Source organism: Dermochelys coriacea, chromosome 1, assembly GCF_009764565.3.
Source record: "Dermochelys coriacea isolate rDerCor1 chromosome 1, rDerCor1.pri.v4, whole genome shotgun sequence".
NCBI classification, from domain to species: domain Eukaryota; kingdom Metazoa; phylum Chordata; order Testudines; family Dermochelyidae; genus Dermochelys; species Dermochelys coriacea.
The window spans coordinates 219,795,069-219,809,626 of record NC_050068.2 but is presented as its reverse complement, the minus strand read 5'-3'; the positions used below and the strand labels follow the sequence as shown (position 1 = coordinate 219,809,626).

At 40.6% G+C, this 14,558-nt stretch overlaps 1 protein-coding gene across 8 annotated transcripts in view; it reads right to left on the bottom strand.

The window, feature by feature from the left end:
• Window positions 1–14,558, bottom strand: part of C1H12orf4 (chromosome 1 C12orf4 homolog) — a 35,581-nt gene that overhangs the window by 20,901 nt on the left and 122 nt on the right. Inside the window, exons 1-8 of one of the 8 annotated variants that reach the window (XR_006281399.1) lie at window positions 13,099–13,250; window positions 12,691–12,887; window positions 12,267–12,412; window positions 11,222–11,403; window positions 7,035–7,134; window positions 6,822–6,943; window positions 1,886–1,992; window positions 959–1,156 (exon numbers count right to left, since the gene is read on the bottom strand). Coding sequence is in view for 7 of the 8 variants with exons in the window: in XM_043514644.1 (XP_043370579.1) it covers window positions 959–1,156; window positions 1,886–1,992; window positions 6,822–6,943; window positions 7,035–7,134; window positions 11,222–11,403; window positions 12,267–12,412; window positions 12,691–12,887; window positions 13,099–13,199 (1,153 nt within the window). In the remaining variant the exon portion in view is untranslated. Of the gene's footprint in view, window positions 1–958; window positions 1,157–1,885; window positions 1,993–6,821; window positions 6,944–7,034; window positions 7,135–8,118; window positions 8,143–11,221; window positions 11,404–12,266; window positions 12,413–12,690; window positions 12,888–13,081; window positions 13,251–14,203; window positions 14,358–14,410; window positions 14,553–14,558 lie in introns of those variants that run through there. The other 7 variants (XM_043514650.1, XM_038392645.2, XM_043514644.1 and 4 more) reach the window with 7 other exon arrangements.

Sequence of the window (14,558 nt, the reverse complement as noted above, 5' to 3'; positions counted from 1 at the left end):
AATAATTGTCAAGGACATCTAGGGATTAGGACTAACAGCTTTTTGTCTGTTTTGATAACCTGAAATAAGTAAAAAATAAAAATAATTATTGAGAATATGAAACATACTTTTAGGAACTGAAGCAGCCTAGAAATAGTAGTAATGGCAATTATATCATGCTGCAGTTTCTTCTGCTACTCTGTTTTTATTCTCTTGAAATACTTTACTTCTCACTGGAAGTATTTTTTAAGGAAAGGATATGACAGGATGTCAGGGACAGGAGACCCAACCAGTAACAGTGGCTCTGGCCAAAACAAACATTTGAAACGTAAACATTTTTGTACTGAATTTCAGGAGGAAGCTGGGAGAGGTCTGTAATGCGGTTCAGAGAAAACCGATGTGGCCAAGATTGGAACAGGGGCAAATAAAATTTCAGTTGCCTTGGCCACAGTGGATAACCATTTATACAAGCCTAGCTATTTAAAAGAGGTGCTCTCACAACTGCTACCAGTTCTGTTTTCTGGAACAGAAAGCACATACAACTTTCATTGACTTCCATTCAAATTTGCAGTGCTCAACACTTCTGAAACTCAGGCCTATTCATTTTAGATGCCTAAATATGGATTTTAAAGCCTAGTTTTAGGCACCCAACTGTGAAAACCTTGATCTTTGTAAAGATATAGGCAGTCCAGCACATAATTATTAATTATTATTATTAAGCAAGTTCCAGAGTGGGCAAGTGAGAAAGGGATCCAGACACTTAAAACTATTTTAGTAGTATGTTAGGACAGAGATAAGATGAAGCAAATTCAGCTACAAGATTTGAGATCTGTCAGACAGAGAGAGAAATGGAGGACTTGTGGTAAAATCAAGTTTTATAGGAAGTGCTTCTTTCTGAGAAGGGATGGGGAGCACGAGTAAAGATTGCAAGGGTAACGTTGGTGTTCGCTTCCACAATGCACTGAATGAGATGACCTACCTCTTTTGATGCCACTGTATGAACTGATTCGGTTGTCTACCAATAAAACCAGGCCACAAAGAGAAGTTGAATAGAGTGACAATGCAGTTTGAAGTCTGTGAAGCTTTACTCCACTTCGGTGATTGCGTTTGTGTTTACAGAAGTCCAGTATATCAGCTCTCAATAATCTCAAATTATGCATGGTTTTCAACTGGGCTCCTGTGTAGGAAGCAAATGCAAAGAGCGCTGAATACAAACAACTTCATACATATTACTAAATAACGAACTAGAGTACTCATTGCTATCAACGCTTTAATGCTCAAATATGCATTGTGTAGGTACACCACAAATAATCAAATGAGGGTAATGAGTGAGGTTTTTTTCTTTAGCATCTATAAAGGTGTCAAGATTTTATACTACCGATAGTAGCAATTTACAAGACTAAAGGGTCTGATAAGACAATGTGTGTATGATAGAGGAAGGTAAATCTAGGCCCCTAAACAAGTCCCATCCTCCACCATGAGACAGAAGATGAAATATGTAGGTTGTCAGCACACATCAAATATTAAAAAAATACTATTGCATAAACAAATTAAAACTGTTCATTTTAAATATTTAATTTTTTGAAATTCTTTTGTGGAGTTTAATCCAACTCTCAACTTTTGTCATTGACTTTAACAGAAGCTGAATCAGGCTCTAGATTTAAAAAAACAAAAACAAAACAAAACAATATTTTAACTGTATCATGAAATTTTCCCTAAAAAAGTTTCAGTTAGCTACTTACAACAGATCAAGATGCCTTATTTTAGGTATTATTTTAATACTTTGTCTTAGAATTCCCAGTTCTAAGTATGAACAACATGTCATTCTGTATAATCATACTTCAGCTTAATGGCTTCTTGAGAATTCAGTGCTCAGTTATCTATGGGATCATGTTACTATACTTACCCAAATGAATAGTAAAGCTTTCTTCTAACTGTCTCTGCTCTTCATAAATTCTTCCACTTCCTTCTACAGATTCTCTCAGCTGACTGGGTTGAACCTTAATTTCCTCACTGAAATCCATAAAAAAAACCAATCAACCAAACATTTAACAGCTCTAATAGGTTTCCCATTAATGTTCTTCTTTTCAAAGGCAGAATTTTGTTTTGTTTTGTGCTAGGGACATACACACTTTGTCCAACTGATCAGTGGAAACCAAAAGGCTGCATATAATTTGCATGAAACAGAACAGATTGCTGCAGCCTTATAATTAAAATACAGAGGTATGGCCCAGAGAGATTACAGCTCCCAGCTCTATCCTAAAATGAGCAGAAGTCACAGATTCCATCATAAGGAGGGGAGATTTAAGATAAAAAAATATTGAATTTCACCTCTTAACCTAGCTGTTGAGATCATCCAGTAAATAATTCTGCAGTTGCTGGATTTTATAAAAATCCATTTGTGGATGTTTTAAGATGGGATATCAAAGGAATCAGAGCTTAAAATTAGACCTACTTTTAAATGGTTACAATCTGGTAGGAAAGCTTTTAAACACCCCTTTAAAAAAAATCCTTTGCTTATAATGAATTATATGAAAGTCTCGATTTCTTTTGTGATACATTAAGGTCACCAAGCTCCCCTTGCTGGATTCCCCAGCAGAAGACAAACAATGTTTCCATAAAACACTGTTGTCAACATACTTAGTACAGCTCTTGCACAAATAAATAAAGCATGTTTATTTATGCAACATTAGAAGAAGATCAAGACATAAATGTCACAAGAAGGAAAAATAAAAAGTAATGAGTATCAAGTTGAACAATAGTGTATTATTTTTAAAAACAGATTTAATTTTTATTCTCTCCATTGTGTAAATAGCATCTTCCAAATCAATTAAAGTTAATCATTAACAACTTTTCAGTCTCCTCTCACAGCTGGGTGCAGCTGAAACAGTAAGAGACAGCATGCTGTGTTAGGGCACCTGGGAAGTTCTACCTGTTTGTGAATAATTAAAGTTTTAATTACAAAAATTAAAACTCCAACTTTTGTAAGTGTTTTAGTAAAGATCTCAATCCTGCAAACTCTTATGAGTAGTTCTATTAAACTAAACAGGACTACTCCATCCACAAGCATTTGCAGAACTGAGGCCTCAGTTGGTGTAGCTCCATTTTTGGGTACCACCTGACTTGAGACCTTGAGCATGATTTTCAGATGTGCTAAGGACCTACAGCTCTTGGTACTCTGAAAATCATAAACAAGGGTCAGAAACTCAACTGGTATAAACTGACAACTCTGTAGCTACACCAGCTTACACCCAATAAAAAACTGAACCAAAATGTCTCAAGTTGAGCACACAAAACTGGGACCTCAGAATTATGAATGCTTCTTAAAAACTGTTTCTAGCCCTTATGGTCATGAGTTGTGAAGAAAACCTTCATATGGCACGATGCCTTTTCTTACTGAATCTGCAAATAGGAGAATCAGTTTCAGTCTGTAGGTCCTATCACCTTACACAACTGTAAATTGGGTGAAACTGATTGTAGTAGGGTCCTAAGTTCCCTCTAAGCTGCACGGGCCGCGCAGCTGCCTATTAAGCCCTGCACCAAGGTTCAGGGCCCCAGCACAGAGAGGCGACCCTTCCTCGTCCCAGCCCAGCCCGCCAGAGCTGCAGGAGAGAGGAGCCCCTCCCTCGGCCTAGCCCAAATCCACTGAAGCTGTCGCAGTTGTGGAGAGGCGCCTCTCCCTGGGCATCAAGCTGCTGTGGAGAGAGAGGGCTGGGGGGAATCCTCTCTCCCCACTGTAGCCCCTGGGCAGCCTACACCCCTCACCCCTGGGTCTACCCCAGAGCCTTCACCCCTAGTCAGAGCCCTCACCCCCTGCAGCCTACCCTCTGCCACAGACCTGTGCCTCTTCCCGCACCCCAAACCCCTCAACCCCAGCCCCACCCCAGAGCCTTCTACCAGCCGGAGCGCTCACCCCCTGCACCCTACCCTTGGCCCCAACCCTGAACTCCCCCCACACACACCCTGAACCCCTCATCCCCAGCCAGAGCCCTAACCCCCCACACACTCCAACCCTCTGCCCCAGCCCTGAGCCCCCTCCCACATTCCAAACCCCTCGGCCCCACTCCACCACACAAATTTTGTTATGTGCACCAATATGAAGGTGTTGTGTCATACATCACCTCCATATTGGTGCACATAACAAAATTCATTCCGCACGTGGACATAAAAAATTAAGAGGAAACACTGGTACAGTTCTCGGTGAGCTGAGTGATCTAGTAATTAGCATCCAGTCAGCTAGAGGAGGGAGGATAGTGGTAGGGGAACCAAGGTCTGGCCACTCCACTGGACTCTGACCCAGGGCTCTACGAAGGTGATCAGCATTGAACCCTGGGAGGAGTGTGGACCCTCTTTGTTACCCTCCCTGGGTCACTTCCTATCACAACTCTCTCCGCTTCCGGTTCAAAATAGGAAAAAGAAACAATAAAAAGGACACCAAACAGTCAGACCCAAGCAGAGCTCAGCATGTAGTCCTAGTGTTTCAGTGAGGCGGCTCTAGCCCCTTTTCCAGGAGCCTGTAGGATAGGTCTGCACTCCTTCTGCAGCCTGCCCCCTTCTGAGCTGCGTTGCTCTCAACCCTCTCCAGTTGCAACAGGCTCCGCAAGGTTGGAGGGGTGGGGCTATCTGGGCCCAATATTATCCTTTAACCCCTTCCATGCCAATGTATGGTTTGTATATCCCATCACACTCCTCTAAGTTTCTAGTTTTATTGGTGTAAAAATCAATATGGGAGGCAAGTCAGGCCCAATATTTCTGAAAAGCATGAACTGCCTATTCACATCAGTGAGCTATTAACTATGAAGGCCAATTCTCATATTCTGTGATGGTTTACATGTCAAATTGGTTAGTTTTAAACTGACAGTGTAATCAGAAACATTCTAGGACTGGGGGGAGGAGAGGACCTATAGGACCTGTCAAGGTTACTTCCCCACTCTGAACTCTAGGGTACAGATGTAGGGACCTGCATGAAAAACCCCCTAAGCTTATTTTTACCATCTTAGGTTAAAACTTCCACAAGATACAAACTATTTTACCGTTTGTCCCTGGACTTTATTGCTGCCACCACCAAGCGTCTAACAAAATATAACAGGGAAAGAGCCCACTTGGAAACATCTTTCCCCCCAAAATCCCCCCAAGCCCTACACCCTCTTTCCTGGAGAAGGCTTGATAAAAATCCTCACCAATTTGCATAGGTGAACACAGACTCAAACCCTTGGATCTTAAGAACAAGGAAAAAGCAATCAGGTTCTTAAAAGAAGAATTTTAATTGAAGAAAAAGTAAAAGAATCACCTCTGTAAAATCAGGATGGTAAATAGCTTACAACGTAATCAGATTCAAAACATAGAGAATCCTCTAGGCAAAACCTTAAGTTACAAAAAGACACAAAAACCGGAATATACATTCCATTCAGCACAACTTGTTTTATCAGCCATTTAAACAAAACAGAATCTAACGCATGTCTAACTAGATTGCTTATTAGCCCTTTACAGGAGTTCTGACCTGCATTCCTGCTCTGCATTCTGGCAAAAGCTACACACAGAACGAGAGAACCCTTTGTTTCCCCCCACAACCTCCAGCTCTGAAAGTATCTTGTCTCCTCATTGGTCATTTTGATCAGGTGCCAGCAAGGTTATCTTTAGCTTCTTAACCCTTTACAGGTGAAAGGGTTTTTCCCCCACTGGCCAGGAGGGATTTAACGGTGGTTAGCCTTCCTTTTATGTTTATGACAGCACCGCTACTGATTTTTACTGTATGACCCTTGCTCACTACCTTGGAGAGCAGCTCAGCTTTGCTTTACAGTTATATACTCCTGAGTATGTATTCTAGAAATGACCTGACAACTGAAAAGTACTCCTAAACACACTTTAAAATAGGTATTGCAATATTCTCCATGTCAATTTATAATCCTTAGAAGACTGAGCTATACTGAAAGTATTCTGGTTTTCATTATCTCCCATCTTTCTTTCCACTCCAGTGAAAGCAGTCTCCATCCTCACTTCTCCTTTCTCCTCCAGAGAGCATGAAATGCTGCAGTGTTATCTCACTAAATACCAACTGCTGGTCCCACCCCTCTTCCCCCCCACCCCCCATCATCTTCTCTGAAGCAGGTCAATAGCCTCATGTTCCAAATCTGCCTCCTCTTATTGCTGGCCATGCCAATTGGCATACAAGTACTTGTGGACTCCATACTGGTTTCTTCCCACCCCTAACCTATCCCTGCAACTATACTCTCCCTTCTAGTACCTGGCCTGAGGGAGTAGTTAGGAACCTGCAGCAGCACACTGCACACTAGTGTAGGAGGCAGTTCCCACAAGATGGGGAGCAAGAATTTGCCTCTACTACACACCCTAGCCTGCAGTCAGAAAACCTTCCTTCAGCCTAAGCACACCAGCAGTCACAAAAAACTAGGATTTTTTTCCACTTGCCAGGTAACATCCACCAAAGAATGAGCTAATTTTCTTTAGAGTACATTCAATCAAATCCTGTACTATGAATTAAGTGTTTATAAACCCTGCACATTCTGTGATACCGCAAACCATTCATAAATGACCTCAGAATGCATTCTGGAACATTATATTAGAAATATACATTTTAAATAGTAAGGTAAAGTAGGAAGACACAACTTAAAGACATAATTTAGGTCCATGCAAAGTGTTATATATTTTCTCTCTTCTATAAAAGAAGATGTGATGGTTCTATTTTCAATGGCTCTCAGCCTTTCAGTAAATTTTTTCAGTTTAAATGACTATTATAAGAGAACAACTACTAAAAAGTGAGTCCTGTAAATTACTGTAGTTGAACAGAAAGAATATTTAGAGAACTTTACAGCAGAGATAAATACCTGATTGAGCTATTGTTGGGATTTTTTAGATCTTGATGAAGTTTTATCACCCATTCTTGATACTCCTGTTTTTGGATAGCGGTGGACTGTTTTAGTTCACTGGTCCATTTATTCTCCAAAACCTAAAAGTAGACATCATTCCAACCAATTCATTTTTCCTTTTTTAAGAAAACTCTTTGCATGATTTATTCCAATTCACTGAACTTAATTTACCTGTTGGGATTCAAAATGCTGAGCAGCCAATGCATTTACATCTTGATCTGTTAGTGACTTTCCTAGTTCTTGCATCACCTTATCCATTTCTGCTCCTTGTCTAAAACAGAAGCCAATCATTTAGACCAATGCCTAGTTACATTAAGTAAACTTTCTGGATGTCTCTGCCAACGTTAAAAGCTTAGCTACTTATCGCTGTCCATTACATCACCAACATTTTCATTCTCAAGGTAGTTTTAAATATAAATTAAACTTGAAGGCAAAAAATCAGAAATCCAGAGCCAAACCGACCCAACTTATCCACATAAGTAGTGCAATGGACTTCACTGGGTATATCTGTTAAAGCAAGTAGATTTTTACGCAACTTTTTATCCAGTGTTAAATCATGTATAGGAAGGTTTGTTAGCATTAGATAAATGCTATTGACTCCTTTTAAGAGTGAACTTTTTACACACAGTTTGTGTATCAACACCAACCATTAAAAAAAAAAAAGTCAATTTCCACATGTGCAGTAGCAACTTTTCAAATCTCAGCATATCAGAAGGATGATATTGTTTTGTTTGTTGAAAATAGTTTAAATACAGTTTATTTTCATCTTTTTCCTTTTAAAAAAATTAAAGCAGGTGAAGTATGTTAAATTAAGCAACCTGGATACTAATATCCTTTTAAAAGAAACAGAGCAGGACAAGCTTCTCTCAATTCTGAGTTGGAGGGATTATCTGTTGTGTTGAAAGGATAGTTTAATTTCTGAACCCATTCAGTCACATGAGACTATCAACTGGTAGCGTTTCTGTGATGTGGATACCTAACCACCAGAAACTGGAATCAGAGTGGCAGCCGTGTTAGTCTGTATTTGCAAAAAGAAAAGGAGTACTTGTGGCACTTTGTTAGTCTCTAAGGTGCCACAAGTACTCTTTCTTTTTGAGAAACTGGAATGAGACTGCCAAATCACTTTATATTGGACTAACTTCCAGTGTGAACTACATTCAAAGAAAGAAAGATTCAGTATCACATAACCACCAATCATCTGAGCCAGCTCAGCTAAAAAACTCTTTCCTTTCCTTAATCCTCTTATGTCACTTGCCTCATCGTTTCTTTTGCAGGCACACTTTTCTCCAGGGAAAGATCAGCTCAACACAGCACAGAACAGGGAGCAATACGTGGCACAAAACATCAATTTAAAACCTAGGGATAGTGTTTTCAAATCAGGTCATTTGTAAATAGAATATATAACACCTACACGCAATTGGTGCAACTTCAATAGCCCCTCACATATGAAGATTCATGGTCATGCAAAGTACATGAAAATAAATTCCACTGAAGTCAATATACAGTTATGCCATAGCAAAGCTCTGCAAGATAGAATGTGGAGCTATTTCCATGTGCTCTTTTTTCTGCTTATCCATACGTGATTCATTGAGAAAATAATTCACTAGGAGTCAGAGCCTTATACTATTCCCATATTATAGCAATTTAATGTCTCCATACCTGGCGTGAATAAAGTAACTTCATACTGTGAGAAAAAACTAAATATGTATGCATGCACTCTGTAATGTGGGTATAATATCAGAAGGTTAATGTTTTGAGAATTTCATCTTCACTTGCTACTCAACAAGCTATGTAATTGGGACACTTTGGTGTTAATACCATGAAGCCTCACAACTGTCCCTTTTTAACTAATATTTTATATTGTTATATATTTTTCTATGTATTAATGTTTCAGCTTAAGCTTTTATTTCTGCTCTAAAGAGGAAAGCATTGCATATACATTCCCTAGTGGATAAAGAAGATTTTTGCAGCGTTTCAACCGTCTATCAGTTATCTAGAATCCAATGTTCCAATAATATGTATTATAAGCTATAATCATTGGCTGGAGTGGAGGTTTTTTCTCCCTCTTTTGGTGTGAGGAAGTTTTTGATTTGCATTTCTTAAGGCATGTTAAAAGGTATTGGAGCTTTTGAAGAGGGGCCTTTTTGTGTTTTCTAGAATCTAAATAAATAAATGTTGCATTTTCTATATAATACATTCCCTTTAAAAATACAGCAAGAACATAAGGATGGCCATATTGGGTCAGACCAATGGTTCACCTAGCCCAGTATCCCGTCTTCCGACAGTGGTCAGTGCCAGATACTTCAGAGGGAAAGAACAGAAAAGAGAACTCTTCTCAGTCTGCTTTGGATTTAACTATCCTGAGTACTATATATACTCGTTCATAAGCTGAATTGTTTTAGTAAAAAAGGGAAGCATCAGAGAAGGGGGTCGGCTTATTAACGGTATAGAGAGGGAGAGGTGGGACATAGCCCCTCTCCCCAACAGAGGGAGCAAGGAGAGGCAGCAGAGCCAGAAGGGAAGAGGCGGGGCCAGAGTCCATCTGCTTCTGGCCACGCTGCTCTTGCCCCAGCGTCTGAAGTAGCTGCAGCTCCGGGGATGGCAGGCTGCAGCCATGCCGCTTGACCCCGCCCCCCACAGCAGGCTGTGGCTATACTGCCCGGCTCGCCGGAGCACTCTGCGGCCATGCTGCCTGGCCCAGCCTGCTGGAACATGCTGTGACCGCACCACCTGGTCTGGCCCGCCAGAGCAGCTCCAGCCAGACCAGAGACGTCCACCCCAGATAAGGTGGGAAGGGATGGGGAGAGTGTGGGGGTCCCGGGATAGGACCATGTGGGGGGTGGTCACAGGGATTACTCCCCTGACCCCCAGCTTCTCCCCCCCAAAAAATTTCCCCAACAGTTGCTGTCCCGGCCTGTCAGGGTAAGCTGCTGGCGTGCCGGGACACTTTGTTTACTTAGGTTTACCACCGTGCCTGCGGACGCTTGAGGTAAACAAACTATCTCGACCCATCCTGATGGCCCAGGAGCCAAAGTTTGCCAACCCCTGAATTATAAGGTCGGCTTATGAACGGGTCATAAAAATTTTCCATTTTCACTTATCCATCTTGGGGGGGGGGGGTCAGCTAATACACAAACCGGCTTACGATCGACTATATACGGTAATTTTGTATTATCTTCAAAGGTTGCCACCTGCCTGTTGATCCCTTTTTCCAGATCATTTATAAATATGTTGAACAGTATAAATATCTGTCCCAGTACAGATCCCTGGGGGACACTATTATTATTTATCCCTCTCCACTGTAAAAACTGACCATTTGTTCCCACCCTTTCTTTCCTGTTTTTTAACCACTTATTGATCCATGAGAGGACCTTCCCTCGAATCCCATGACTGCTTACTTTTCTTAAGAGCCTTTGGTGAGGGATCTTGTCAAAGGCTTTCTGAAAGTCCAAGTACACTATATCTACTGGATCACCCTTGCCAAGCCCCTCAAAGAATTCTAATACATTGGTGAGGCAAGATTTCCCTTTACAAAAGCCATGCTGACTCTTCCCCAACGTATCACATTCATCTCTGTGTCTGATAATTCTGTTCTTTACTATATTTTACTTTCAACTAATTTCCCTGGTACTGTAGACTTGTGGGCTATAATTACCAGGATCATCTCTGGAGCCTTTTTAAAAAATTGGCATCACATCAGCTATACTCCAGTCCTCTGGTGTAGAAGCTGATTTAACAATAGGTTACATATCAGTTAGTCGTTCTGCAATTTCATATTAGAGTTCCTTCAGATCTCTTGGGTGAATACCATCTGGTCTCGGTGACTGACTACTGTTTAATTTATCAATTTGTTCCAAAACCTCCACTAGTGACACCTCAATATTGGACAATTCCTCAAGTTTGTCACCTAAAAAGAATGGCTCAGGTGTGGGAATCTCCCTCACATCCTCTGCAGTGAAGACCAATGCAAACAATTAATTTAGCTTCTCGGCAATGGCCTTGTCTTCCTTGAGTGCTCCTTTAGCACCTTGCTCATCCGGTGGCCCCATTGATTGTTTGGCAAACTTCCTAATTCTGATGTACTTTAAAAAATTATATATTCCACAATGTATGTGAAACTTGAACATATTAATGTGATTCAGATTACCTTAGCTTTTACATTTTCTAGCTTTTGATTATACTCAAAATTGAAACAATATTACATGGAGTCACATTTTTATATTTTAACTGACCTGTACTCTTTATAAAGAGGGAAAAAGAAAGCTAAAATAAGCCTTATATTGCTAACTGTTCATTTGCAGAGCTTGTAACAGAGTCATATAGAAAACATCAGGTTTAATAAGACATTTTAAAAATACCTTTCTCGTAATTTTTTCAGTTCCACATCTCTTTCACTTATTAATTCTGAGATACTAACAAAATAATTGTGTTCCAGGTTTAACAGAGTTTCAGAAGCTGGAGAATGTATCAGATCATGGTACACATCTGCAAAATCTTCATCCCAGCTGGGTTCTTCAGGTCTTGCATGTTCTAATGTTGTCTAGAAAATGATAAAGTCAAATATTTTAAAGAATGCTATGGAAATTTTTAAACACACAACCAAAATCACTTAAAATGACAGAGTTAATTTTTGTGCCAATGTACACTGTTCAAAATTTTAAATTTTCCTTTTCTAATTTGGCTTCTCTCCCCCATCTACTTTTATCTTTAAAATTTTCTCTTTCTCCTCCATTTCCCCATTATATCTTCTGTTTTCCCTTCATTTCTATCACAAACATTCTCTCCCCCAGCACATTAGGGTGGAAATAATAGAACAGGGACTGCTCAACCTCCAAATGTGGATGAACTGATAACCCTACATAACATTCTCTACCTGAAACGGAGTTTGAATAAAAATGATTTATTATCTCCTTCCTGTGAGAACACTTACAAAAAAAAAAAAATCAATGAAATCATTTCCAATTGGATCTCTTCAACAAAAATTCTTACTGATCTGTGTAAATAAGGGGCCAACACATCGGCATCAATAGGAAAAGTCTTAGGCAAAGTACAAGGATAAAATCTGCCCCCATTTACATAGACTTCAATGGGAGTGGCTGCCCTTAAAGGGCAGCATTTTACCCTGAGGGCTCATTTCTGCAAATTCTTACTGAAGTAGTCCTTTCATGGATAGTTCCACGGACATGATTAAGAACTTGCAGAATGAGCCCTCAGATTTTATCTGAATAGCCAAATTATCACCATGTGGGGTGATCAGTAAAATTGAATTTCAGTGTAATTTCTAATGCTGCCTACATACATTTTGAAAGACTTCACACATAGCAAACCTTTAGAAATTCATATTTCAGAAAATTTGTTAGTCTCTAAGGTGCCACAAGTACTCCTTTTCTTTTTGCGTCTCACCTCTGTATAAGCTTTAGACCAAGCATTTGCCAGCTGGTGCATATCCACGTCTCCTGATTTCACAGCTTCCAGGGCTGCATCTGCTTCTTTATCATAATCTTTTATGGATTCTCCTTCTATGAACTGACTAAGAGATTGCTTTAAGTCTATTGTAATAAGAAAAGAACATGTCATCAACCAGAGTTTACTATGAATAGTTAAAATAAAGGAAATTTCTAACAACTGCACGGAAATGTACTTTAAAACTGCTAAGTTTACTTGACCACACTCCTTCCTTGTATATTAATATGCAGTCAAACCATAAAAACAGGTAAATATTATTAAAAATTCCTTTTAAAATCTTTTAGAAATAATACCCTTTTGCTTAGTCTGTCACAGCACATTAATACATATGACACTGATAATTTACAAACCCAATTCTCACCATTTTCTATGAAGGATGGTAAATTGTGCAAGAGCATTAGACGTCCATGCAAATGACTGGCATTCTCTTGCAGAGGAAATTTGATAGGCACTGTAAGCACTAAGTGCTGATTTCCAGCATTGAAGTTATACAAAAACTCTCTTTCTCTAGTGTAGGTTTTTTCTTTATTGGCCTTCATCTTCTTTTGTTGGTTTTCTGCATAATAAACAAAACCGCATGTTGTATTTTTTATATATTTGCATATTCCAAATGTGAACAAAAAGAAACACAAAATGTGATTCTGGCAATAATTAAAATATTCAGGGAAGTAGACATAATAGCCAATATTTTTTTTAAAAAAAATTAATTTTTTTAAAAAATACATGGAGGGCAGGTCTACACTATAGCCTACATTGATATAACTTATGTTGCTCAGGGGTGTGAAAAATCCCCCCAGTGAGCGACGTAGCTTCTGCTTCTCGCCAAGGTGGAGTAATTATACCAACTGGAGAGTGCTCTCCCATCAGCATAGTGTATCTTCACCAGATGCGCTACAGCCAATGTAGTGCCATAGCGTAGATTTGCCCTAAGACTCCTAAAAAAAAAAAAAAAAAAAAAAAAGATCACAATTAGGTACTTAAATAAGTTGCTTGATTTTCAAAAATGCTGGGCACCTGGAAGCTTCCACTGATTTTAATGACTAAGTATGGATTACCACCCATTTCTGAAAAACTTGGGTTAGGCCCCCAAACTCAAGCATGCTATGGGGTAGTGTAAATTACCATAATTAGTCCTGCTGAAGTCAAACACTGCATCCAATAGCACACATTTGTAGGTTCAGGCCCAAAGAGAGTATACACATTAATTAGGTTTTCACTTCCTCTTAATGCAGATATATTAAAACAAGGAGGGAATATTCTGGACTAAGTGTAAATTTTAGAATAAAAATTGTTGTTTTGAGGGGTTTACACAAAAGTAATAGAACAATTTTAACAAGACCTAAGTTACAAAACCTAAAATGAATGTTTGCATGAATTTAAAAACACCACAACTGAGAACAGTTTGTTTGTATTTAAACAGTCCCTGGCAAGGTTTGCAACTCAAACCTTACAGCATTGTACTAGTCCAAAAGAACAGAAAGTGAAACTGGCTAGTTTATTTTCATCATCCAAACTTGGTAGGGTGCAAAAAGTAACCACTTTGTATAACCACATACATTAATGAAACAGGGCACGGGGTGGGGGGGGGCAATGTTCCCTGTGCTTATATGAGCAGAGGGGACCTGGTGCAGATGGAACTTCTCTGACTGCATTAGAAGAGGCTTGTCACCTGCAGGGCACCATCCTACCATCAGTGGGAAGCTGGACCCTGGGATTTTTGAGGGTGGGGGGGGGGGGAGAAAAGCTCTCTAGGGCACCACTGCACAAATGAAGGAAGGAGTCGATGATGTCTGAGGTTTTAGCCTCCTCTGACACACTGTTCCCGAGGTTAAATTGGGGATCAGGCTAAATGACCATAACGCTCCTTCCCCGACCTGCAGCGCTGGGAAGGTTGAAGTAGAGCCACGGGTTTCTGGCCACAGCGGCCAGCACAACACACGCCCGAGAGCCCCAGGCTCGGCGCTGCCCGCCCTCGGGAGTGGACCGCGCGGCTCGGGGCGTTGGGGGCTGGGCGATGAGGCGGCCCCGGCGCCGGGCAGAACATCCGCCCGCGGAAACACCCAACGGTCCCGGCTCCTTCCCCCGCCCGCTGTTTCAGCCAATCTCGCCAGTCCCCGCTAGGAGGGGGCGGGGGAACCGGAGCGCGGGGGTCGCGGGCCTGGCCCCGCACCGGCAGACGAGCCGGGCCGGCGGCGCTGGGCTCCCTGCCCAGGGCGGCCCCTCCCTCAC